The following is a 27,170-nucleotide window of genomic DNA, read 5'->3' as shown; positions in this document are numbered from 1 at the left end:
CAGAAATAGAATGTATGAGTGATGCAGCCATTCTAAAAAACAAATGACAACTCGCATATACACTACCTAGTTTAAATTTGAGATAAGGTTCCAGGTTCAATCTCTGGTTAGCTCTGCTTACTTGGGTAGAGATGGGGCATAACAATTGGCTTCAGGAGCTACAGACATGGGGGGGGGGGGGGGTGGAAAGAGAGCAAAGAAAATCAATCATTCAGCCAAGGTTTCCCTTCAAGGACTCATGCTAACAAAAGTCTGCGTATGTGGTGGTCAGGCACAGACCGGATAAGAAAATATACTGCCACCATTGCCCAACTCCCTAGTTGAATAGCGTCCCGACTCCCCAAGCTGATACATGAAGAAATGGTCACTTGGATGAGGTACCAGAGGATTGTCAGCAACCTTGGAAACATACCTCAAAACAAGTGGTTGAAGCAGAGAAAGGTACAAAGCTTGGGGGGGGGGGGGGGGGGAAAGGGGGCAGTGAGATTAGTTTTGATTACTCTAGCAAAGAGCTGGCACAGACATGATTAACCATATGGCCTCCTTCTGTTCTGTAACTTGTATGGTTCAAAATACCCCAAAGCATGTTCTTTAGAAAGAACCCCCAGTACAAACAGTGAGCAGTGCAAGAAAGGATTCTGATGGGAGACTAAACCTCATGCTGTCCAAAAATATCTGGGGAAAAGTGTGCAGAGTCCAGTGATCTGGAAATCACATCATTAGCCTCCAACTACAGACAAAAAATAAAAACCAGGCAACACACAGTATCTGTAAAGAGAAAACACAGGTTAACATTTTGGGGATAATCTTTTGTCAGAACTCAGAGTTACATGCAAAATATTGGCCCATAATTTGCAGCCTCTACCACATGAACAATAATGCAAAAATAAATAACGCCACAATTGTAGTGATGACCCTACTAAATGCTACGTATTTGTGCACATCGTTTCAAAATCCAAGTTCACATTTCACACACACACTAATAATGTACACACTTTTACTCAATCCTTCAGGAGGAGAGGGATGCAATTTGGCTAGAAAAAGGAATTAAAATGCAAGATTATCCTGGATAGTGAACTACTTTGACTTAAAAAAAAAATCAATACTGAGCCCCTGCCCATTTATTTCCTAGTCTGTTAGAGTTAGGTCGAAACTGGTACTTACTGACGAGTGACCCATTGCTCGAGCCAAAGAGAAGCCGGCCAATGAGCATCAGTGGCAGTAGGTAACTTGTACCCTTGAAGTGAGATCCTAAAGCAAATGTAGTTGAGCCCAGCACAATAAGGATGGAGAACAAGAAGATCCCAACTACGGGGGAAAACAAATAAAACTGTTTTCACAAGAGAAAAAACTTAGAACATTTAGATCATGATTAAACTCGAAGACAATAAAAGGCCATTCAGCCCATCGATGTTCACGCCTCTTGTAGCCCAACTCTCCAAACTTAGCAAGCAGCTTCTTGAACCTCCCTAATACTTTTGCCTTCCCCACCCCACCTGGGAGGTTATTCCAAACATTTAACATTGAGTGAAGAAGTTTTTCCTAAAACATCTTTTAAAATGACTTCGTGTCATTTAAATTTCTGTCCCATGGTCTTGATTTCCTTACTTAATTTGAGATAATATTCTAGTTTTTCCTTACCAGATTATAAAAGCAGGATCCCATTTAACACGCCCCCATGATGTTTGCTCTCGTAAGCAAACGCTATGACTAAAGTTTGTACATTGGTTATTAAATATTGGAATAGCTTCCCCAAGATCTCCATTCATTTGTCCAATGGGTAGCTGAGTCATACAGAACAGAAATGTCCTTGGTTTGATTCTTGATCTACCCTAAATTAGCTCAACTCAACTAGAGGCACAATTGGCTTTAGTGCATCTAAGTTTGGGGGAGGGGAAGGGAAGGGGGGGGGGGGTGTGGGGAGAAAGGAATCCAGGACTTCAGCTCCTGATCCATAACTAGGCCTCTGCTGGAAGTTTGCATGGGTAAACATCAGGTGGCTAGTAAGGATAGGGCAGGGCTGCGATTTCCCAATGACTTAAATAGCCTACAGCATATGAATACATTTGTCTGAGGTACCAGGGAGTGCCCAGTGCCTAGAGAACAGTACCTCCACAATGATTCCACACCTTGCAAGGATTCAACATCTTCAGAACAGGAGAGGTTGAGGGGAGAAAACTGGTAAATACTGGTGTAGCAGTTTAAAAATCTGCATTTCTTAAGAGTTAAAGGATAAACTGGGGAAAGGGTCTGGTTGGTCAAGCGGCTCAACTGAAAAGCAACAAAGTCTGTGGGGGTCATTTTAACCTTTGCCGATAGAGGAAAATTGACAATATTGGATCGGTCGCCTGTTATACACCGCTCCTTAAAGTCAATGGAAAAGAAACGGGGAGAGGTGTATAACTGGCAGCCAATCCGATATTCCCATTTTATACTACTGCCAAAAATTTTAATTACCCCGTGCTTTTATACTGATTCAGAGCAGAAGTGAAAACAAAAACCTCAAATATGCAGAGAAAATGAGAGTTTATTTATATATAGCAATATAGCGCAGTTGGTTTGGAAACTAGAGATCTTAGAGACACTAAAACACTCGGAGTCTGAGTCACGTGGAATTATGCAAATATAGACACCAATTTGCCTTGCAGTAGAACTGTTGCGGTAGATGTTTGCTGGGACAGAATGGCACCCTGTATCTAACCTGCGTTGTACCCGATTTGGGACAACTTCACACCGGCACTGGTTCTTGGATTCCACACTGGTGACGTAAGGAGTCCTACATCTGGGGCAGACCTACCTTGAAATAACAGCGAGATCATACACTGGCATGAATAATTGCATCCCAGCACGTTACAGGGTACCTGGCATCGACCTGCATCATGTCACATACTACCTGAACATTGATGGAATGGAATCCTTTGCTGTTTATAGGCTAATGTATAACAGGTTAGCAGCTTGACATAGGTAATGAGTATCATGGGATAGTTAGCATAGGAGCTACAGTAAAGGAGAAAGTATACAAACCTCAGACATTCATTGGGTGTGATTTGGTAGAGACTTTAGAATATCTGGTGCGAAATGAGGAAAAATAGCTCAACATTACAGTAGTCAACATTAATATTTGTATTACAAGAATGTATTGTGTGATAAGAAGTTAACACATGGTTTAGATTAGGTCGTTAGGATTCTGACTGGCAAAGCTAAGTTGGCAGGATGTGATGCGAATGCCTGAAAGGGTGGTGGAAGCTGATTCAATAGTAACTTTCAAAAGGGAATTGGATAAATACCTGAAAAATAAAAATTTGCAGGGCTATGGGGAAAAAGCAGGGGTTTAGGACTAATTGGATAGCTCTTTCAAAGAGCTGGTACAGGCATGATGGGCCCAATTTGCCTCCTTTTGTGTTGTATGATTCTATGATTGTGTGTTGTCAGTTTAAGGCAATTTAAGCATTAAAAGATTTCTGTAAAGAATTATGGCTAGTTTGGAGAGATCATGTCTGGTTTAAGTTGCTATTATTCTGTTTATAACCATGCAAAATTGTCTTATCTTTTACTTGTAAGAAATGAAATGCCACCCACGTTCCAGTGAAAATGAAGTACAGGAAACTCTCGTTTAAACAGCACCTAAATATCCCGAAATCTCTTAACCGGCAAAATTCTCACTCTGAAAACAACACCTCAATAACTGGCAATGTTGCCGAGTCAGAGTCCGAGTCTCTCGCGGTGGCCGAGTTAGTCAGTGGGGGTAGTTCTCCAAACTGCCACTACTCAGCTTCTTGGCGCTGTCGGGAGTCGGAACACCTCAATACCCCGTAACAGGAGTCTGACTCTTCCGCGCTGCCCGTAGTCTCTTCTGATCTGCCATTTTACAGGGGTACTGTGTGTCTCCCATGCTGCTGTGCATTACACTCAACTGGCAGTACTGTACTTAATCAAGGATCTTCCACCATCCATTTAACACAACATTGTGTAGGTGAGTACCCAATTACTGTATACTGCACATTGCCTGATTTTTTAAATTTTTCTTTGTTAAAAAATAGCCTCGGTAGATAACCCTCTCCGTCACCCGGAATTTTTGATCAACCGGCAACACGCCGGTCCCGGATACCAAAGAGTTTCCTGTATATGTGGTGTAACATTGCCAACTACTGGTGTAGTAGCATATGACACTAGACTCAGATGACAACAACCTCAGAATTGATAGGTTCAGAGCAAGTCATCTGACATTGCATAGAAACTTTTTTCCCCCCCCCAAGTGTATGAATAGGATCACTGTCAGTAATTCTTTGGTATCATCTCACGTGGCTTTCGCTATCCCCTCCGTAACCATTACCGATAAGGCAATCTCCAACTATTTCCTTACATCACTCTCTACCCATATTCTCCTTCCCCCTCCTAAACCCACTTCTTTTCATATCTGCCCCTGGAAAAAACTCTCCCTCAAGCCCTTTACCACTGCACTTTCTAATTCCCGACTACCTAACCTTTGGCCTACAATTCTTCATGACATCGCCGCAGCTACTGACATACTAAATCACACCCTCTCCACCACCTTTGATGCCCTTGTCCCCACTAAAATCATTACACGCTCTCACCCTAGTCCTTCCTCCTGGTATACCCCTCATCTCTGCTCCCTTAAGTCCAAGGGACGCAGACTTGAACGTCTTTGGCAGACAACTGGTCTAATCATCCATCACCAGATTTGGCTAGATCATATAAAGCACCACCGGGTCCTGCTCTCCATCGCTGAAACCGCCCGCTATTCTAAGATTATCCAGGACGGCAAAAATAACATCAGGCTTCTCTTCACCACTAACTGTCTTCTCAAACCACCCTCCCTGCTTCCACCTCCCTCACCTCCAACAATAAATGTGAGGAGCTCATGGACTTCTTTGTTAAAAAGGTCGACAACATCTGTTCAACTGCTTCTGCTTTCTCGCCCTCTCCTAGCCCACCGGAACATACTTCGAGTTTTCCCCCTGCCTTAATCCTAAATTTGCATATTTCTCTTTTAAAGCTTATCTTGTCAATGAGACCAACCTCCTGCTCTCTCGACCCTATTCCTACTAAACTGCTGACAGCCCAACTTTCCTTCCTGGCTCCCATGTTAGCGGATATTGTTAATGGTTCTCTCTGCTCTGGTATTCTCCCCCTTTCCTTCAAATCTGCTGTCATCACCCTTCTCCTCAAAAACCTAACCCTCGACCCCTCCGTCCTTGCAAACTATTGCCCCATCTCCTAGCTCCCTTTCCTCTCTCAACTTCTTGAATGTGTTGTCGCCTCCTAAATCGGTGTCCATCTTTCCCAGAACTCGTTTGAATCCCTCCAATCAGGCTTCTGCTCTGCCACAGTTTTTAAACTGCTCTTACCAAGGTCACAAATGACTTTCTAATTAACTGCGACAAAGATAATCTATCCCTTCTCGTCCTTCTGAACCTGCCTGCAGCCTCTGACACAGTTGACCACAAAATTCTCCTCCAATGCCTCTCCACCGTCGTCAAGCTGGATGGGACTGCACTCGCCTGATTTCATTCCTATCTTTCCAACTGTAACCATAGAATCACCTGCAATGGCTTCTCTTCCCGATCCTGCACTGTCACCTCTGGACTCCCAAGGGTCGATCCTTAGCCCCTTCCTATTTCTAATTTACATGCTGCCCCTCGATGACATCATAATGTGAGTTTTCACATGTACACTGATGATACGCAGCTCTACCTCTCCTCCACCTCTCCTAAACCCTCCGCCATTTCTATACTATCAGACTGCTTGTCCGACATCCAGCAAAGGATGAGTAGATATTTCCTCCAATTAAATATCGGGAAGACCGAAGCCATTGTCTTCAGTTCACGCCACAAACTCCATTCCCTTGCCACTGATTTAATCTCCCTCCCCGGCAACTGTCTAAGGCTGACCAAGTCTGTTCGCAACCTTGGCGTCATATTTGGTCGTGAATTGAGCTTCCTACCTCGTATCCATTCTATCACTAAGACTGCCCATTTCCACATTTGTAATATCGTCCATCTCCGCCTTTACCTCAACTTATCTGCTGCTGAAACCCTCATCCATGCCTTTATCACCTCTAGACTTGACTATTCCAATGCACTTCCGGACGGCTTCCCTAGTTCTACCCTCCATAAACCTGCCTCGTGTGCTAACTCGCACCAAGTCCTGCTCACCCATCTCCCCTACATTGACTCCCAATTAAGCAACGCCTTGATTTAAAAATTCTCATCCTTGTTTTCAAATCCCTCCATGACCTCGCCCCTATAATCCCCTGGACCTCTGCACTCCACCTATTCTGGACTTTTTAACATCCCCGATTTTAAATGCTCCACCATTGGCGGTCATGCCTTCAGTTGCCTAGGTCCTAAGCTCTGGAATTCCCTCCCTAAATCTCTCCACCTCTCTTTCCTCCTTTAAGACTCTTCTTAAAATCTACCTCTTCGAGCAAGCTTTTGTTCATCTGCCCTAACATCTTATATGGCTCGGTGTCAATTTTTTTTTATTAACACTCCTGTGAAGCACTTTGGGACAGTTTATTACGTTAAAGGTGCTATATAAATGTAAGTTGCTGTTGTTGGTATTCCGTGCCGAGAACTCACCTGGATTGGTTAGTAGCTTGTAGACCCCGATGGATTCCTACTTGTAAGTATATAGACATACAGATTTGCTGGTTACTATTAATAAAGCCAAGTTGATTTATCTCTGGTGTCTGAACCTATATAATTTGGATTCATCTACTCAATTGATCCAAGCCCTGTATATAAATGCCAGTGCATTGGTGCAAGGAGCCAAAGAGACAAACAAGTTCCACTGACAAGTTCTTGCACTTTTGGAACTCAGCTACTCTAAAAAGTAGAGTCCTTTTGTTTTGATGGCCATCATCCTTAAGAAAATTGTTAAAGTTCTTGACACTGGCAAACAATGCATCATTGACCTAATTCAAGCAGCAGTGCACTGTATACTGGTTAATCTGACAGGTGGCATAGATGTTCAAGGCAGACATGAGTCATGCCAGTCAGGAGGAGGTTTGGAGCTCTAGTTGCAGGAAATGGAAAAGTTCCCTGAATGTTTAGGCTGGTAAAGCGCAAGTGGCAAATACACAGCTCCTCAGACATGTCCAAGTAACTGTGGCACGTGCAAATTTGGCTAGGGTAAATAAAATTAGAGAGTTAAATGCGTGGCTCAAAGACTGGTGTGGGAGAAATGGGTTTTGCTTCCTGGGACACTGGCATCAGTACTGGGGCAGGAGAGAGCTGTTCCGTTGGGACGGACTTCACTTGGCCAGTGCTGGGACTAGAGTCCTGGCGAATTGAATAACTAGGGCTGTAGAGAGGGCTTTAAACTAATTAGTGGGGGGGAGGTTTTAAAGAGAGCGAAAAATAAAAATGACAGCGGAGAAGGCAATAGAGTAAGGTAGCAGTGGGGGAATTAAAAACCAGAGCGTGTCAGGAAGGGACAGAATGTATAATGATAAAAGGTAAAGTAGTAAAAGGGGTAAAAGCAGGAATAAATTGTCAGAAAACATATTTGAAAGTTCTTTATCTGAATGCACGCAGCATTCGTAACAAAATTGACGAGTTGACGGTACAAATAACTTCACATGGGTATGATCTGGTGGCCATTACGGAAACATGGCTGCAAGATAATCATGACTGGGAACTAAACATACAAGGGTATTTGACAATTAGGAAGGACAGACAGGAAGGAAAGGGAGGTGGGGTTGCTATGTTAATCAAGGATGGAATCACTGCAATAGTCAGAAATGATATTGGGTCAAAGGATCAGGATAGTGAAATAGTTTGGGTGGAGATAAGGAATAATAAGGGGAAAAAGTCAACAGTGGGCGTAGTCTATAGGCCTCCTAATAGTTGCAACTCTGTTGGTCGGAGAAAAATCAGGAAATAGTTGGGGCTTGTAATAAGGGAACAGCTATAATCATGGGGGATTTTAACTTTCATATTGACTGGACTAATCAAATTGGGCATGGCAGCCTTGAGGAAGAGTTCATAGAGTGTATTAGGGACAGGTTCCTGGAGCAGTATGTAACTGAACCAACCAGGGGGCAGGCAATCTTAGATCTGGTCCTGTGTAATGAGACAGGATTAATAAAAAATGTCCTAGTAAAGGATCCCCTTGGAATGAGTGACCATAATATGGTTGAATTACAAATTCAGTTTGAGGATGGGAGAGTTGGATCTCAAACCAGCGTACTGAGCTTAAATAAAGGAGACTATGAAGGTATGAGAGTAGAATTTACTAAAGTGGACTGGGAAAACAGATTAAAGTGTAAGACGGTACAAGAGCAGTGGTCTACATTCAAGGAGATATTTCACATCTTTCAAGATAAATATATTCCACTGAGGAAAAAGGGGAATAAAAGAAAAGACAGCCATCCGTGGCTTAGTAAAGTAATAAAGGATAATATCCGACTGAAAACAAGGGCATATAAAAGTAGCCAAATCTAGTGGGAGGATAGAAGATTGGGAAGCATTTAAAAGCCAGCAAACAATAACTAAAAGATTAATTAAGAAAAGGAAGATAGATTATGAAAGTAAACTAGCAAAAAATATAAAAACAGATAGCAAGAGTTTCTACAGCTATATAAAAAGAAAAAGGGTGGCTAAAGTGAAAGTTGGTCCCTTAGAGGATGGGACCGGGAAACTAGTGGTGGGGAACATGGAGATGGCAAAAACACTGAACAAATATTTTGTATCAGTCTTTACAGTAGAGGACACTAAAAATATCCCAACACTGGACAAACGGGGGGGGGGGGGGGGAAGGAGCTAAACACGATTAAAATCACTAAGGAGATGGTACTCAGTAAAATAATGGGACTTAAGGCGGATAAATCCCCCGGACCTGATGGCCTACATCCTAGGGTCTTGAGAGAAGTGGCGGTAGGGATTGTGGATGCATTGGTGATTATTTTCCAGAACTCCCTGGACTCAGGAAAGGTCCCGGCAGATTGGAAAACTGCTAATGTAACACCCTTATTTAAGAAGGGAAGTAGACAAAAAGCTGGAAACTATAGACCAGTTAGCCTAACATCTGTGGTTGACAAAATGTTGGAGTCCATTATTAAGGAAACAGTAACAGAGCATTTGGATAAACATAATTTAATAGGACAGAGTCAGCATGGTTTTATGAAGGGGAAGTCATGTTTGACAAATCTGCTCGAATTCTTTGAGGATGTAACATACAGGGTGGATAAAGGGGAACCAGTGGATGTAGTGTATTTGGACTTCCAAAAGGCATTTGACAAGGTTCCACACAAAAGATTACTGATCAAGATAAGAAATCATGGGATTGGGGGTAATATACTGGCATGGGTGGAAGATTGGCTAACAGAAAAAAAGAGTTGGGATAAATGGTTCATTCTCGGGCTGGCAATCAGTAACTAGTGGTGTTCCGCAGGGGTCAGTGCTGGGACCCCAACTCTTTACAATCTATATTAACGATTTGGAGGAAGGGACCGAGTGCAACATATCCAAGTTTGCCGACGATACAAAGATGGGAGGGAAAGCAGTGAGTGAGGAGGACATAAAAAACCTGCTAAAGGACATAGACAGGCTAAGTGAGTGGGCAGAGATTTGGCAGATGCAATATAATGTTGGAAAGTGTGAGGTTATGCACTTTGGCAGAAAAAATCAAAGAGCAAGTTATTATCTAAATGGAGAGAAACTGCAAAGTGCTACAGTACAAAGGGATCTGGGGGTCCTCGTGCATGAAACACAAAAAGTTAGTATGCAGGTGCAGCAGGTGATCAGGAAGGCCAATGGAATCTTGGCTTTTATTGCAAAGGGGATGGAGTATAAAAACAGGGAAGTCTTGCTGCAGTTATACAGGGTATTGGTGAGGCCACACCTGGAATACTGCGTGCAGTTTTGGTTTCCATATTTAAGAAAAGATATACTTGCTCTCGAGGCGGTTCAGAGAAGGTTCACTCGGTTGATTCCGGAGATCAGGGGGTTGACGTATGAGGAAAGGTTGAGTAGGTTGGGACTCTACTCATTGGAGTTCAGAAGAATGAGAGGCAATCTTATCGAAACATATAAGATTGTGAGGGGGCTTGATCGGGTGGATGCGGTGAAGATGTTTCCACTGATGGGTGAGACTAGAACTAGGGGGCATAATCTAAGAATAAGGGGCTGCCCTTTCAAAACTGAGATGAGGAGAAATTTCTTCACTCAGAGGGTAGTAAATCTATGGAATTTGCTACCCCAGAGAGCTGCGGAAGCTGCAACATTAAATAAATTTAAAATGGAGATAGACAGTTTCCTAGCAGATAAGGGAATCAGGGGTTACGGGGAGAGGGCAGGGAAGTGGACGCGAGTCTAGATTCGGATCAGCCATGATCCTATTGAATGGCGGAGCAGGCCCGAGGGGCCGTATGGCCTACTCCTGCTCCTGCTCCTACTACTTATGTTCTTATACACGTAGTTCTTTGGGTCGGCATGTGCCTGCTGAGCTCTCTTCCGACACAGGTGCACCGGCTTCCTCTACTGGCTGTAGAACTTCTCGTTCCCCAGCTCCCCAGAGAAGAGGAGTTCTGTATGGATTGCCCATATCATGCAGAGGGTGCTGTGAACAATCGCAATAAAACTTTAAATAGTAGGTGGTAAAAAGAAACAAAAAAAGGAGGCAAAAATAAAAGCACACATTAAAGTGCAATCCAAGAAACACATGCAACTAGAGTAATGCAGTGTCAGTAACCCAAAAATGACCAAACGACAAGGTCAGAAAAGTTATCTAATTAAGTTAGCCAGCACAGCTGTACAACAAACAGGAAGTGCTGGATGTGAGAGACCAGCAATGATGTTGCATTATTGGGGTGATTGACAAGGATTTACAAGGCTTAAAAGCTACAAATATACAAGTTAAGACCTCTGTTGAGGTTCGTAGACTGCAGAGCACAAATCTCCTGCAGCCCCTGGACACTGACCGCATAGCAACATTTCTGCCCCAGTTTTCCCCGCCTCGAGCCACCGCCACCCTCCTACTTTACCCACCAGCGCATGGGAGTGTAATTTGTATCTTTAAAGTCGAATATAGTCTTCCATTTTCAGGGGCTGATAAAGAATTTAATGCATATCTGGAACACATTAGCCTCACAGTGAGAAGCACCAATTTGGATGTGAAATAGCCTCTTCTACCAGGCTGAGCTGTTCTAGGTTACACTCCCATGTTCACGCTGTTCTTTAGACTCACCGCAATTTCCCAGCTTGTCTATGAGGAAACCAGCCAGTATCACCACCACAGCATTGCTGCAGGAGAGAAAATACAAATAAGGAATAAAGCGCAAAAACCATTTCCAAGAATTTTGCGTTCTTCATTGCATTACTGCTGGAATGGAACTCTTCTTCATCCTCCCCCTTCCCTTCCTTCCAGTTGGGCCGCTGGACTGTCAAAGACCATTTTCATCCCTGCCATCTTTGTGGCATCACCTAGGCAGCTGAGAAGAGAAGCCAAACTGTTACAGTCTCCGCCATTGAAATTCTACAGCCAGCAATTGGGGTGTTAAGAGGGGCCAATGTCAACCCCCCGTTAAATTTACTCTGCCTTCAACCTATCCCAATAGGTCAAAGCAATTGTATTTAATGAGTTTAGTGTTTCTGTGCCAGTAGAACATTGGATGCCAGTCTGCTACTCAGGTAAACTTCCCGTATGTAATCAGAACCACCTAAAACTAGCATGAGGTCTATTAGTGGCAACAGTGAAAGCTGAGCCTTGGGCAGAAGGTCACATATAGTATTGATTTTACAAAACATGTTCTTTATCAATTCAGAAAGGATGTCTCAGTGGAAAAGACAATGTGTAACTGAGCTATTAATACCAGAAAGTCCCAGGTTAGCTAATTGCATAGAGGGTGACATTAGGGGAAAGACAACAGAGTCCTTGAGCTGGAGGAAAGGGGGAAAAAAAACTACCTGGGTTCTGTTGTGTCCGTGTATAATAAGACACAGACTGCAGGAGAAACGGTACAACAGGTGTTTACTCAACGTGGCTCACAGTGGAACTGGTCTGTACAGATTACAACTCAGTGCTATATACAGATGTGGTCACTGCCGGTACTGCAGTATACATGAGCTGTAAAAAAAGTAGTTCCCCCCTTAAAAAGGTATATACATTACAATTCCTCCCCTTTTAGATTAACAGTACCATAACACTCATTTAACAATTAAATATCAAACTAATTACAATTAACACTTTTAACATGCAACATTAGCTGAAAATAATCTATTTATATATTCAGTCTTTGGGGAGGCTTCCTGATCCTTTCTGGATAGCGCCTTTCCCAAGTGTCTTGCTCTTGGTGCGGAGGCGATTCTGGCCCCCTGTCGTCGGTTGGTTCATCAGCTTCCGATGCTACTGTTTCTGGGGTAGATGCGACTTGTACGTCGGGTTCATCACCAGGTACGTATGGGCGAGGCATGGGGTTGACTTGTTCCTGTGACTCTAGGATCTGGTCAGCATGGCGTCTCCCAATGACTTAAAATGGCGTCTCCCGCGCTTTCCTTCCTCCCCACTGCTGCCAATGCCGCTCCCGGCGGTTCTCGTGGCAATGGCGGCGCCCTGTAGGTTTCGCGCACTTCTCCTGCGCTGCTGCCAACACCGCTCTCGGCGGTCCTCGTGGCAATGGCGGCGCCTCGCGGGTTTCTGTGCGTCTCTCTCTCCCTCTCTTCGACACTGCTCGGCCCCTGAACACCGGCTGCGCCCTGTGTGCTCTGCCCTCTCTCTCTCCCCCGTCGACGCTGCTCGGCCCTTTGCTGTGCCGCTCGGTCGGGCTCTAGCCCGCCGCTGTCCGGGAAGGGTCTGCGCACTACCTGTTGCCAGCCCGTTTCGTTGGACCACCTCGACTGGAAAGCCAAGCCTGGCTCTCGACAGCCTCCCCCGCAATTCTCGAGTCTCTGCTGGATGACTGGGCGGTTGCCCGTGGTCGACGCCCGAGTCTCTGGCCTTGACCTCCAATCCACTGATCTCCAGGAACAAATCCCCGGGAGGTGATGCAGAGTTGCAGGTAGGTTCGAACTTGCCTCGTCGCCAATGTTGTGTCCGTGTATAATAAGACACGGACTGCAGGAGAAACAGTACAACAGGTGTTTACTCAACGTGGCTCACAGTGGAACTGGTCTGTACAGATTACTACTCAGTGCTAAATACAGGTGTGGTCACTGCCGGTACTGCAGTATACATGAGCTGTAAAAAGTAGTTCCCCCCTTAAAGGGTATATACATTACAGGTTCCCGTTAGTAATAAGAACATACGAAATACGAGCAGGAGTAGGCCATTCGGCCCCTCGAGCCTGCTCCATCATTCAATAGGATCATGGCTGATCTCCTACCTCAACTCCTCAATACCTGCAGTATCCCCATATCCCTTGATTCCCTTAAAATACAAAAATCTATCACTCTCTGGCTTGAATATACTCAATGACTCAGCATCCACAGCCCTCTGGGGTAGAGAATTCCAAAGATTCACAACCCTCTGAGTGAAGAAATTTCTCCTCATCTCAGTCCTAAAATGGCCAACCCCTTATTCCTAGACTATGACCTCTGGTTCTCGACACCCCAGCCAGGGGAAACATCCTCCCTGCATCTACCCTGTCAAGCCCTGTAAGGTTTATATGTTTCAATGAGATCACCTCTCATTCTTCTGAATTCTAGGGAATATAAGTCTAGTCTCCTCAATCTCTCCTCATAAGGCAATCCCCCCATCCCAGGAATCAGCCTGGTGAACCTTCATTGCACTCTCCAAGGCGAGTATATCCTTTCTTAGGTAAGGAGACCAAAACTGTACACCGTAATTGCCAACAAATAACCACCGCTGGAAATTGCAAGTGCATGAGAAAATGTGCAGGTTGGGCAAGGGTGAATTTGGGCAAGGGTGAATTTGGAGTCAACAATGATGCCCATGTGTTTGAACAGCCTGCAGACACTTGCTGTACAGTCTAGGCTCACACATCAAGAATGAGCAAGGTACCATAGGGTGACAAATGCCCATAGAACACTATCCCCTGACAAAGGAACAAGGGAGAAAGCAGGTAAAGAAAGTTGAATAAGACATCAGAAAGGAAAGGAATTTCAAGTTATTGGGCAGAGTTAATATTCCACAAAATTTCAGTAATTTAGGACAAATGGATGTTTCAGGGAAGAAGTGTGGAGAAAAGGGAGTCTGAGGAAGTTGTGGTCACAAGAAATTCCACTGACAAGGCTGGCCAATCTCCTCCCTGTCCAACTCACCCCTCCTAGCACTGACCCTGTGGATGCTGGCAGTGGGTCAGCCTTCACCGAATCTCCCTCCAAAATGTCCGTTCACTTGTGAACAAGGCCCTTGCCATCCATGAGCATATCGTGGATGGCTGCATCGACATCATGGCCCTGACGGAAACTTGGCTGAGGGGTGATAACATCGTGCCCTTAAATGAAGTCTCCCAACCTCCCACCACATGCCCCGCCCAGACCGCCTTGGTGGCTGTGTGGCTCTCATCACTAAATCACAACTTGGTCTGTCCCCCTATTCCTCCAGCAGTTTCTCCTCCTTTGAGCATCTCACCTTATTCCACCCCTCACTCTCAAAAATGTTATTACCAAGATATCTTCACTGCTTTCCTCCCTCAGCCTCAGCACCAAGCAACTGCTCATCCTTGGTGATTTCAACCTTCATCTCAATTCATCATGCTCTCTCTCCTGAGTTCACGACCCTCCCTTAATCTCTCCCTCCATGTAAACTCCCAACCCATAGGACATTTTACTACATAAAAAGGTGCTATATAAATACAAGTTGTTGTTCTATTTGTTAGAGGTAACTCACGTCCATGCATAGATAGCGTAGAGAAGGTTGTACTGCTGTGGGGTCATCCCCAGTCCCTCCACACAATCTGTTGTCCCATTGGTCGCAGTAGAATTGGGACAAGTGAGATTCTGGAAAGACAAGAGGCCATAAGGGTTATGCAGATACAACAGAAGGTACTGCATCAGGACAAACCTACACTCCTACAACCCTAAACTTTTCAAAGCCCTACTGCTGAACCACTGACCTTGTATCCAGTTAGGATCTCTAACCATCCTCACCAAAAATCATTTACTCACCATTGGGACAGGTTTAATTTACATGGCATCAATAGTAATTTCCCAGCACCCCACCCAGGAACAACTGAAAATTTGAAAATCTACTAAATATCCAAAAGATAACTCACATGAAGTTTACAGGGAGGGGGGGTGGGGAAAGATATTGGAGAATGTGGATATTGTCTACTATATAACTGTTTTAATACTTTAAATCACAATGAAAATCTGTAACAGACCTGCAAGAAATTCACTGCTGTCAGAGGCTAATGGCTATACCATGAGGATATAGAGACTGGTTTCTACAATTCTAGTCAGTGCCGTTTCAAATGAGATGCAAATTCATAGTAACTTTGTAACAGCTCACACCTAACTCCAAATACAGCATGCACTGCATCTTGAATAACCCTAGTGTTTTTGCATCTACTATCCTACCCGCCAAGTCATTCCCAACATTTATCACTCTGAATGAAGAAGTTCTTCCCCAAAATGTTTTACATTTGCTTTTCACTATTTATACCCTCGGATTCTATTTACCTGGCTGACTTTCAAGAAATAATTTGGACAATTCTAAACCACCAACCCATAGCCTCATGCCAAAAGAGGATCAGATTCAATCCACTGGCTGTGGGGAGAGAAATATGGTGGAGAAATTGTCCTTGGGTGGCTGCCATGCATCCCAGTTAGCTCAAAAGCAGCATCGTCTATCCACCTTCTCAACTAATGGTGATATTTGATCTGAGAAGGGAACAGAGGAGGAATTCATTGCTGCACACAGAATAAATTCAATAGGTAGCCAGATTTTTAATTGAGTAAGTCTGAAATGCTGGGCAAGCATACTGTATATATCCAGAATACTACACCAGAGTACAATAGAGTGGTGTTCCTTGGGCTGGTGGACAGAACCCAACATTGCCAGGTTACTTACATAACCTGGGACTGACCAGGCAACATATTCATCCTCTGGGCAATTCTGTACTCACCCCCTGGAACTGCTCCTGAAGCACACTGGGAATGTCAAAGCAGAAATAGGAACCAAAAGTCACTAGACAGTTGAAAAATAGCACCACAAACCTGTAATAGGCTAGAAAGAGGGAATAAAAAAACAGTATGAACTGAGGGAGCAACAATAAAGCAACTCATACCTAAATAAGGTAAAGACTAAACAAACTGCATTACTGCTCTAGCATTGGAGCAATTTTGTCACAATATGGAATTTTTTGAGGATGTAACTGGTAAAATAGATAAGGGAGAACCAGTGGATGTGGTGTATTTGGACTTTCAGAAGGCTTTCGATAAGGTCCCGCATAAGAGATTAGCGTGTAAAGTTAAGGCACATGGGATTGGGGGCAAAGTATTGACTTGGATAGAGAACTGGTTGGCAGACAGAAAGCAAAGAGTTGGAATAAACGGGTCTTTTTCCGAGTGGCAGGCAGTGACTAGTGGGGTACCGCAGGGATCGGTCCTTGGACCCCAGCTATTCACAATATATATTAATGATCTATCAAATCAAATCAAATCAACTTTTATTGTCATTGTTAGTGCACAAGTGCAGTACAACGAAATGTAGGCTTGCGGCTCCCGAGAGTGTACATTTGGATTAAGACATTTAAACATTCAACATACATTTGGCTTGTAGTATATTAACATAAATATAACCATAATAAAGTGCATTGGCAGATGTGCAGGCTTTAGAGTTTATTTGTGGAGTTCAGTAGGATGACAGCCCTGGGAAAGAAGCTGTTCCTAAATCTGGTCGTACGGGTGCGAATGCATCTGTAGCGTCTCCCAGATGGCAGGAGGGCGAACAGACTGTGGCTGGGGTGGGTAGGGTCTTTGATGATGGACCGTGACCTCCGTAGACAGCGTTTCTGGTATATGTGCTCTATGGTCGGTAGCCGGTAATGCGTTGGGCAGTTTTGACTACCCGTTGCAGGGCTTTCCGGTCATAGTAGCTACAGCTACCATACCATACTGTGATACAGTTTGTCAGTTTGTCTAGACAATGGAACTAGATGTAATATCTCCAAATTTGCAGACGACACAAAGCTGGGTGGGCGTGTGTGCTGTGAGGAGGATGCCGAGAAACTCCAGGATGATTTGGACAGGTTGTGTGATTGGGCAAAAGCATGGCAGATGCAATATAACGTGGATAAATGTGAGGTTATCCACTTTGGTGGCAAAAACAGGAAGGCAGATTATCTGAATGGCAATAGATTGGGAGAAGGGGAAGTGCAACGAGACCTGGGTGTCCTTGTGCACCAGTCGCTGAAGGTAAGCATGAAGGTGCAGCAGGCGGTTAAGAAGGCAAATGGCATGTTGGCCTTCGTAGCGAGAGGGTTTGAGTACAGGAACAAGGGTGTCTTGCTGCAGTTATACAGGGCCTTGGTGAGACCACATCTTGAGTATTGTGTGCAGTTTTGGTCACCTTATTGGAGGAAGGATGTTCTTGCCATGGAAGGAGTTCAGCGAAGATTCACCAGGCTGATACCTGGGATGGCAGGAATGATGTATGAGGAGAGATTGGGTCGATTGGGCTTGTACTCGCTGGAGTTTAGAAGAATGAGAGGGGATCTCATTGAAACTTATAAAATTCTGACAGGACTGGACAGACGAGATGCAGGAAGGATGTTCCCGATGGTCGGGGAGTCCAGAACCAGGGGTCACAGTCTAAGGATAAGGGGTAGGCCATTTAGGACAGAAATGAGGAGGAATATCTTCACCCAGAGAGTGGTGAACCTGTGGAATTCTCTGCCACAGAAGGCAGTAGAGGCCAATACATTAAATATATTCAAGAAGGAGTTGGATATATTTCTTAAGGCTAAAGGGATCAAGGGGTATGGGGAGAAAGCAGGGACCAAGTACTGAATTTGGATGATCAGCCATGATCGCATTGAATGGTGGAGCAGGCTCGAGGGGCCGAATGGCCTACTCCTGCTCCTATCTTCTATGTTTCTCTGTAAACAGGATTTAAGAAGTGTGATACGCTTATCAATTATTCCATAAAAGGCGGTGAATTAGGAAAGTAACGAAAAGGTTTTTATTAACTAAAGAACAGAGCATGCCTCTCGTGGACGACCGGTTCCAAGGAGGAAGTGGGCTGCCGAGCAGCCACCTTTATACCAGGCCATGTAGGCGGAGCCATGGGCGGAGCCAGCTGAGGCATGCCTTGGTACAGTGAGTGGCAAGAGGTAACAATGTGCAATAACGATAACAGTAGTGAACAACAATGAAAACGATAACCGTGGTTTACCACATTCACCCCTTGTTTAAAATTGAGTCCGGCGGGGTGAAGTGCACTAAAAGTTCGTGTAGGTAAGTCTATCAGGAGGCCTTGTATGCCGTCCTGATCGTCGTAGCAGCGGTGGCGGTGGTGCAGTATCCAACGTCGAATCTGGTGTCTGGGTGGTCAACGGAGGGTCCTGGGGCTCCGGCATGCCGTCTACAGGGGTTGGATTGGGAGAAGTGGTGGAGGATAACGGTGGTGATTCAGGGGCGCCCGAGGGTGCGAGGTCTCGTATGGAGACCGTGTCCTCCCGCCCGTCTGGGTATGCCACGTAGGCATACTGGGGGTTGGCGTGTAGGAGGTTCACCCTCTCGACCAGGGGGTCCGTTTTATGGGTCCTCACGTGCCTCCGCAGTAGGACGGGCCCAGGAGAAGTCAGCCATGTCGGTAGCGAGGTTCCCGATGTGGACTTCCTGGGGAAAACGAACATTTGCTCATGAGGGGTGGCATTAGTGGCAGTACAAAGCAGTGACCGGATGGAGTGGAGCGCCGCAGGGAGGACCTCCTGCCAGCGAGAGGTCGGAAGGCCCTTAGATTTTAAGGCTAAGAGGACGGCCTTCCAAACCGTCGCGTTCTCTCTTTCCACCTGGCCGTTCCCCCGGGGGTTGTAGCTGGTGGTCCTGCTCGTAGCAATACCTCTCGCGAGCAGGTACTGACGAAGTTCGTCGCTCATGAAAGATGAGCCCCTGTCGCTATGTATATCGCTAGGGAACCCGAACAAGGCGAAGAGGTCATTCAGACATTTGATGACCGTGGTACTGGTCATGTCTGGGCAGGGGATGGCGAAAGGGAAACGGGAGTACTCGTCAACTATGTTGAGGAAGTGTGATATTGCGAGTCAGAGGAAGGGAGAGGCCCCTTAAAGTCGATGCTCAAGCACTCGAAGGGGCGGGTGGCCTTGATCAGGCGTGCTCTGTCTGGCTTATAAAAATGCGGTTTGCATTCGGCACAGATTTGGCAGTTCCTGGTCATAGTCCTGACCTCCTCTATGGAGTAGGGCAGGTTGCGGGCCTTAATGAAGTGGCAGAATCTGGTGACCCCGGGGTGGCAGTGGTCATTGTGGAGGGTCCGCAGTCTATCAACTTGCGCGTTGGCGCATGTACCTCGTGATAGAACATCTGGGGGCTCATTGAGTTTCCCGGGCCGGTACAAGATTTTGTAATTGTAGGTGGAGAGTTCAATTCTCCACCCCAAGATCTTGTCGTTCTTGATTTTGCCCCTCTGCTTATTATTGAACATAAAAGCAACTGAACGCTGGTCAGTGAGCAGGGTAAATCGTTTTCCGGCCAGGTAATGCCTCCAGTGTCGCACCGCTTCCACAATAGCCTGGGCCTCCTTTTTGACAGAGGAGTGTCGAATCTCGGGGCCCTGGAGGGTCCTTGAGAAGGCGGCCACGGGTCTCCCCGCCTGGTTAAGGGTCGCAGCTAGGGCGAAGTCGGATGCATCGCTCTCCACTTGGAAGGGGATGGACTCATCCACTGCGTGCATTGTGGCCTTCGCAATATCACTCTTAATAAGAGTGAAGGCTGCACACGCCTCTGATGTCAGGGGGAAGGAGGTGGATTTGATGAGGGGTCTGGCTTTGTCCGCATAGTTGGGCACCCACTGAGCATAGCAAGAGAAAAACCCCAAGCATCTCTTCAGTGCTTTTTGGCAGTGGGGGAGGGGGAGCTCCATAAGGGGGCGCATTCTGTCGGGGTCGGGCCCGATGACTCCGTTCTCCACTACGCAGCCGAGAATGGCCAGGCGCGTGGTGCGAAACATACATTTCTCCTTATTGTATGTTAGGTTCAGCTGCTGGACCGTACGGAGGAATTTTTCTAGATTAACGTCATGGTCCTGCTGGTCGTGGCCGCAGATGGTGACGTTATCCAGATAGGGAAAGGTGGCCTGCAGCACGTTCTGGTCAACCATCCAGCCAATCTCCCTTTGGAAGACCGAAACTCCGTTGGTGACGCCGAAGGGAACCCTAAGGAAGTGGTAGAGGCGGCCGTTTGCCTCGAAGGCAGTATACTGGCGGTCCTCATGGCGGATAGGGAGTTGGTGGTATGCTGACTTAAGGTCAATGGTGGAGAATACCCTGTATTGCGCAATCTGATTGACCATATCAGATATGCGGGGAAGGGGGTATGCGTCCAGCTGAGTGTGCCGGTTTATGGTTTGGCTGTAGTCAATGACCAGGCGGCGTTTATCGGTGGTCTTAACGACTACAACCTGGGCTCGCCAGTGGCTGGTGCTCCCTTCGATAATGCCCTCCTTCAAGAGCCACTCCACCTCAGAGCTAATAAAAGCTCTGTCCCCGGCGCTGTACCGCCTGCTCTTGGTAGCGATGGGTTTACAGTCGCGGGTGAGGTTAGCGAACAAGGGGGGGGGAACTTTGAGTGTGGAAAGGCTGCAAGTGGTGTGCGGCGGGCGATTTAAAAGGTGTTGGTTGCAGACTGTGAGTGGGGGGGGGGGGGGGGGGGGGGAGGGGTCCACCGTATGCCAATGTGACACTTTTAAGGTGGCACTAAAAATCCAACCCTAGCAGAACGGCAGCGCAAAGACGGGGCAGGACAAGTTTAAAATTTTTATATTCTGTGCCCCTAACCAAAAAGGTCACCACACAGTAGCCGCCGACGTCCGTTGAATGGGACTTGGACGCCATAGAAATCCGATGGCGCGTTGGCAGGACCGTGAGGGAGTGGCTACGCACCGTGTCGGGGTGAATAAAACTCTCCGTGCTCCCGCTGTCAAACAGGCAAGTAGTGGCGCGGCTGTTTACCGTGATGTCCATCATGGACCTGGACAGATGATGAGGGAGAGCTTGATCCAGCGTAACGGAGGCCAGTGTATGGCTGAGTGAGTCGATATGGTCGTCCGACGAGACGGTGGTCGAGTCCGGAGACAAAATGGCGGTTGAGTGCGGCGGACAAAATGGCGGCGGCCATGATTCCGATCCCCACGCGGCCGGAGGTGCACAAAATGGCGGATAAGATGGCTGCCCCCACGGTTCGCACGCGGCACTGCTGGCGTTCGCAGGTTTCCCCCTGCAGGCATTGGTGTAATGGCCTTTCTTCCCGCAGCCCGAGCAGGTAGCGGTCTTCGCCGGGCAGCGCGCTCTAGGGTGTTTTAACTGGCCACAGAAATAGCATTTTTGGGCCTGGTTACGGGACATCGCTGCAGTAGTTGGTACCGGGGGCGGCGGTCCCATGTCCCAAGGTCGCGATGACCATGGCGCGGCACCGTTACATGAGTATGCTTCGAGGTTTCGGTGGGCCGCATCTAACGAGAGCGCGAGGGCTACGGCCGTCTTCAGGTCGAGCTCCTTGCTTTCGAGCAGTCTCTGCCGGGAGTAGTCGGACTGGAGGCCCTTAACGAAGGCATCACAGATAAGTCCCTCCGCGTGCACCGCAGCCATTACCGCCTTACAGTCGCAGTCCCTGCAGTGTGTCTGTAACGCCTGTAAAAATGCCTCTACCGATTCCCCCGGTTGCTGCCTGCGGGATCCCAGGAGGTGTCTGGCGTAAATCGTATTCACTGGGCGCGTGTATTGCCCTTTTAGTAGGTCGAGGGCCGCCGTGTACGTAGTAGCGTCCCGGATGAGTGTATATACTTGAGGGCTCACCTGGGCGGTCAGAACTTTTAATTTGTTCTCCTCCGATGTCACGGCGGAGGCTTCTAGGAAGGATTCAAAGCAGCTCAGCCAGTGTTCGAAATTGGTAGATGAACCCGACGTTTGAGGGTCGAGGTCCAGGCATGCTGGTCTGAGGGCTCGCAGCAACGCCTGCTGTTGTTGCTGCTCAGGTGCCAACATTTTAATTTTAGTTAATAAAATTGATACGCTTATCAATTATTCCATAAAAGGCGATGAATTAGGAAAGTAATGAAAAGGTTTTTATTAGCTAAAGAACAGAGCATGCCTCTCGTGGTCGACCGGTTCCAAGAAGGAAGTGGGCTGCCGAGCAGCCACCTTTATACCAGGCCATGTAGGCGGAGCCATGGGCGGAGCCAGCTGAGGCATGCCTTGGTACACAGTGAGTGGCAAGAGGTAACAATGTGCAATAACGATAACAGTAGTGAACAACAGTGAACAACAATGAAAACGATAACAGTGGTTTACCACAAAGTGGTTTTATAATACTGTGTCAGACATCAAGTTGTAGATGAACCAAAATTTATTGCAGTTCAACTTTGGCAAAACCAAAGCCATCCTCTTTGGCCCTTGCCATAAACTCTGCATCATGACCCCAGTCTCGCACCCCTTTTAAACTCAATCCAACACTTTGACATTGAGCGGAGCTTCGAATCCCACATCCAATCCATCAAGACTGCTTATTTCCACCTCTGAAACATCACCTCTATTTCCATCACCCCACTGCTGGCAAAAACCTCACCCATGCCTTTTAGTCCAGACTTGACTTTTCCAAATACAATATCTGCGGATGCTGGAAATCTGATGAAGGGTCCCAGACCTGAAACGTTAACTCTGTTTCTCTCTCCATGGATGCTGCCTGGCCTGCTGAGTATTTCCAGCATTTTCTGTTGATATTTTTGACTTTTCCAAAGCTGGCCTCCCAAGCTCCATCCTACATTGACTCCAACTCATTTAGAATGCCACCACCCCTATCCTTTCTTGCACAAAATTCCACTCACCTACCTTCCCTATTCTTGCCAACCTCCATTGGCTCCTTATCCCTCAGTGCATCAATTGCAAAATCCTCACATTCAAATTCTTCCACGTCTTCACCTCTCCCTGCTTGTACAACCTCCTCCATTCTTTCAAATCTGGTCTAAACCCCGCCACCTTCAGACACTGCTCATCACCTTCAAAAACCTGCTTAAAACTTACCTCTTCAATAGCTCCCTCACCTAACTTGCCCCTATCCATACTTAGGCTTAGACCTGACTTCCAAGTATTAAGCAGTTTGACATGATACATTAAATTGTGTTGATTAGTAGAGGCTTATTGTCATTTGAGATTCTTTGGTCATTTTGTCACAGAAAGGACTTAGACATGAGGAATGTTAAGTTGTATTTTTTAAGCAAAAGTTGTATTTTGTTTTTAAGCAAAACTTTACCAAAAGAGGTTAGCTTCCCAAGACTGAGTTGGGGATCAGTAGGCAGGCAGATTGTATTTACAATGCAAGGTAGGAACTTCTCACAGAGGCCGAAACAATGAACAATTTGCTATCTGGTTATACAGACAATGGACATATCTGGTTATACAGGAGGATACTTTGTACTTTGATGTTCGAAACCTTTTTTGAATTCTAAAGGAGAGCGCGGCTTTTTAAAAAATCGGAGCGTAGCCACTGACGGGGAGCCGAGCAGCAGGTCTGCGAACAGATTGAACCGTTGCTCTGGGCGTCAGGGCAGAGTACACAGAGAGTATGATTTTAAATTGAGCTAGTTGACCAATGGAATGGGTTGGCGCTCCTGTGTTCTTTACTTTTGCAACAGTGTATAAACAGAAGTTGTACCAATCGTATCAAACAACTCATCAATCTCACTGTCCTGTGTATTCTACCCACTGTGTAATAAAGCCGTTTGCAATTCAAACTCAACTTTGACTTACCCAGTGTTACCTTGGTCCATGATTGGACAGATTGAAAGAGTACCGGTGTGTAAGACACAGAAAACCACTCCAGATCACAAAGGGAGTTTCATTGTTACATTCCTAGATCCCGCCACCACACAAGTAGATATAGAGCAATAGGACGCAACGTCCATAAAAAGTAGGTGCTCAGATTGCTTCAGGGAGCGACTGACATCACTGAGCCCGAACCTTCACAACAGTCTCTACAAACCCCCACCCCTTCGCTGTCTGTCTCACACTCACTCTCTCACACACACACACACTCTACTACTATTACTACTTCATCTAACAACTTTCTGACACGCGCTTTTCGCACATGAATCTACATTCAACCCAACTGGGCTGTGCTGGTGTTTTCCTTCATACGAGCCTCCTCCCACTCTAATTGCCGCTTCCCATCCTGTCCCCATAGCTTCAAAATCTGCAGCAAACTAAAAGGAGAAAGGGAAGAACTTCGTTCAAAGTGCCGCGTATTTCTGAGTTGCAAGGCTTGCAAAATCCCGAGCCGTCACAAATACAGACAAACTCCAACCTGCCCGCCAATCCCTACCTCTTTCTGCTGGCTGAGCCATGTTGGAGAATCTGCTCCTGCCCAGGTGAAGGACTTCACCCCCACCTGCCAACCTCCTGATGCGTTTCCGCTACCTCACACGCATGCGTACTCGGATCACTGACTTGCTCCACTGTGCGGATGACATCACCAGATTGTGCTCTTCATTCGTTGGCACAGGGACAAAGTAATCTGAAGAAATGTTTGCACACTTTCTGTACTACCACGATTTATTCGTTTCTAAAACAGTTTTACTGCAAGGGGTTTGTTTCATGCTTCAATAATCCACACAATCTTTTCAGCTTGTAGTGGGTAAAATTATTACTTTGCAATGCTAGATAGAGAGAAATTATAAAAATATCTATATTATGGTGTTATTTGAATAAAGAAAAAGAGGGAGTTGTAAACTAATTTTTTTTTTGTTTTTACCTTTTTAGTTGATCTGATTCTACACACCATTCTTCAGTGAAAGCTTCATCAGGTTCCAGAGTTTCATCAGTGTTGCTCTATTATAAAGCAAATGAAGATGACTTGAGGTGACTCCAAAACTGATTTATTTTTCCTTTGCTTTTGTATATGCTTCACCTCTGCTCAGGCTCCACGTGGATGGCTGGGCATACCTCTTCTGTGGCCTGGATGATTCCGTGTTGCATGTGTATGTTGAATTTGAGAGGTTGCAGCCCCCCTTCCATTATTTGAAGGGGGCTGCTCCTCGATTTTTGGCTGCACTTCAGCCCCATGCTCCTGATCTTTGGTCACCCGGTGCGGAGGGGAGCGGGCAGGTCGGGGGACCTCCTCGTAGGACTGCTCCTGGGCCTGGGCCTGGCTGAAGTGGCCATCAACTGGTCCAGGCAGCGGGCGGTCGAGGGGGTCGTTCGGCCTGACTGCCTGCCTCTCTTCCGCGGCCACGTTCGTGCCCAGGTGGCCCTGGAGATGGAGTACACGGTGCCCGCCGGCACGCTCAAGGCCTTCCGCGACTGGTGGGCACCGGAGGGACTGGAGCGCATCATCACCCCCGGCAACAAAATTTGAATTTAAGTTGTTAAGTTTACTTTAATGTTTTTAAGTGACAGCTTATTTGTTTATTGTTCGCACAAAAAGAGGTACACAACTGCGGTGCAGTATGCGATCAGGCATCCATTTTGCAGCAATGTTCCCTCCAATTTTTTAAGTGTTCCAAAGTCCACACATGCACGGTTTTTCCCTTTAAAAGTCGGTGAGTCGGCTGCACAGGACCTCCAGAGCGCTGTGTGAGTGCGCAGCTTAAAGGGAACATTGCTTGGCAGTGTTTTAAATGAGTGGAGCCGTGCCACTGCATTCTTCAAAGTATTAGTTCAAGATATTCTGTTATTATTTAATGAGTCATTTTCATTTAGTTAACCTTTTGCAATAATTCCCACAGTTGCTATGATCAGATAATGTGAGAAACAGTGTCAGACTTTGCAAACTGATTTAAGTAATGAATATTACATTTGTAATAATACTCCAAAACAAAGTGCTTTATTTTACAAAAATTGCTATTTTGGACACAAAGGAAATCAACGGATATGGGGATAGGGCGGGAAAGTGGGTTTACAGTGGAAGATTAGCCATGACCTTATTGAATGGCGAAGCAGGCTCAAGGAGCTCTATGGCCTACTCCTACTCCTATTTCTTATGTTCTTACTGAAAACAATAGGTAGCTTTACAATAGTGGTATGTGTTCAATAATGTACCCTCAAGTGTCCTAAGGATGTTTTCAAAAAATAACAGATCCCCTTTGTGTTGCTCAATAAGAAAGAAAGACTTGGATTTATATAGTGCTTTCACAACCTCAGGATGTCCCAAGCACTTTCCAGCCAATGATGTACTTTGTGAAGTGGAGTGATTGTTGTAATGTAGGAAACAATAATTTGATGGTACAATCTTTTTTAAGGACAGGAGTATTGTACTATGTCATTCACAGTGCATTATTCTCTAAGATGGGGTTCTTCTTTCCTCTCTTCTTTCCCTCTCCTCCTCCATTCTGTTCCTTCTTTCCCCCTGTTCCAACTCTCCTCTCCCCATCGCTCCCTTCCATCTCCCTTATTTCACCCTTCTGTTGCCCCATTTTTCCCCGTCCCCATTCCTTCACTCCTCTCCCTCCTTTCCTTTGTTTTCTCTTCCCCTGGCATTTAAAGAAATATTTCATAATTCTCAACAAAAATACATTCCGTTGAGAAACAAAAATTCCACGGGAAAATTGATCCAACTGTGGCTAACTAAAGAAGTTAAGGATAGCATTAGATTGAAAGAAGAAGCTTATAATGTTGCAAAGAATAATAGTAAGTCTGAGGATTAGGAGAGTTTCAGAAACCAGCAAAGGTTGACCAAAAAATTGATAAAAAGGGAAAAAAAAATGAGTGAAATATCAAAGCAGATTGTAAGAGCTTCTCCAAGAATGTAAAAAGGAAGAGAATAGCAAAAGTAAACATTGTTCCCTTAGAGGCTGAGACAGGAGAAATTATTATGGGGAATAAGGAAATGGCAGGAACGTTAAACAAATATTTTGTATCTGTCTTCACAGTAGAAGACACAAAAAGCATACCAAAAATGGTGGGGAACCAATGAGGGTGAAGAACTTAACGTAATTAATATAAGTAGAGAAAAAGTACTAACGAAACTAATGGGACTAAAAGCCGACAAATCCCCTGGACCTGACGGCCTACA

At 45.8% G+C, this 27,170-nt stretch overlaps 1 protein-coding gene across 6 annotated transcripts in view; it reads right to left on the bottom strand.

Annotated features, from left to right (window-relative positions):
* Positions 1-24,668, bottom strand: part of mfsd1l (major facilitator superfamily domain containing 1-like) — a 37,272-nt gene extending 12,604 nt beyond the window's left edge. For 3 of the 6 annotated variants that reach the window (XM_086000724.1, XM_086000725.1, XM_086000729.1), the window contains exons 1-5: positions 24,483-24,668; positions 16,052-16,152; positions 14,815-14,924; positions 11,212-11,267; positions 1,165-1,308 (exon numbers count right to left, since the gene is read on the bottom strand). In XM_086000724.1, coding sequence (XP_085856850.1) covers positions 1,165-1,308; positions 11,212-11,267; positions 14,815-14,924; positions 16,052-16,152; positions 24,483-24,504 — 433 coding nt within the window. In that variant the 5' untranslated portion in view covers positions 24,505-24,668. Of the gene's footprint in view, positions 1-1,164; positions 1,309-11,211; positions 11,268-14,814; positions 14,925-15,605; positions 15,932-16,051; positions 16,153-24,482 lie in introns of those variants that run through there. The other 3 variants (XM_086000726.1, XM_086000727.1, XM_086000730.1) reach the window with 3 other exon arrangements.
* Positions 24,669-27,170: the final 2,502 nt, after the last annotated feature.

This window comes from Somniosus microcephalus, chromosome 11 (genome assembly GCF_052327205.1).
Source record: "Somniosus microcephalus isolate GS21.2 chromosome 11, FLI_Smic_1.0, whole genome shotgun sequence".
Lineage (NCBI taxonomy): Eukaryota > Metazoa > Chordata > Chondrichthyes > Squaliformes > Somniosidae > Somniosus > Somniosus microcephalus.
This window is presented reverse-complemented; position numbering and strand designations above follow the sequence as displayed.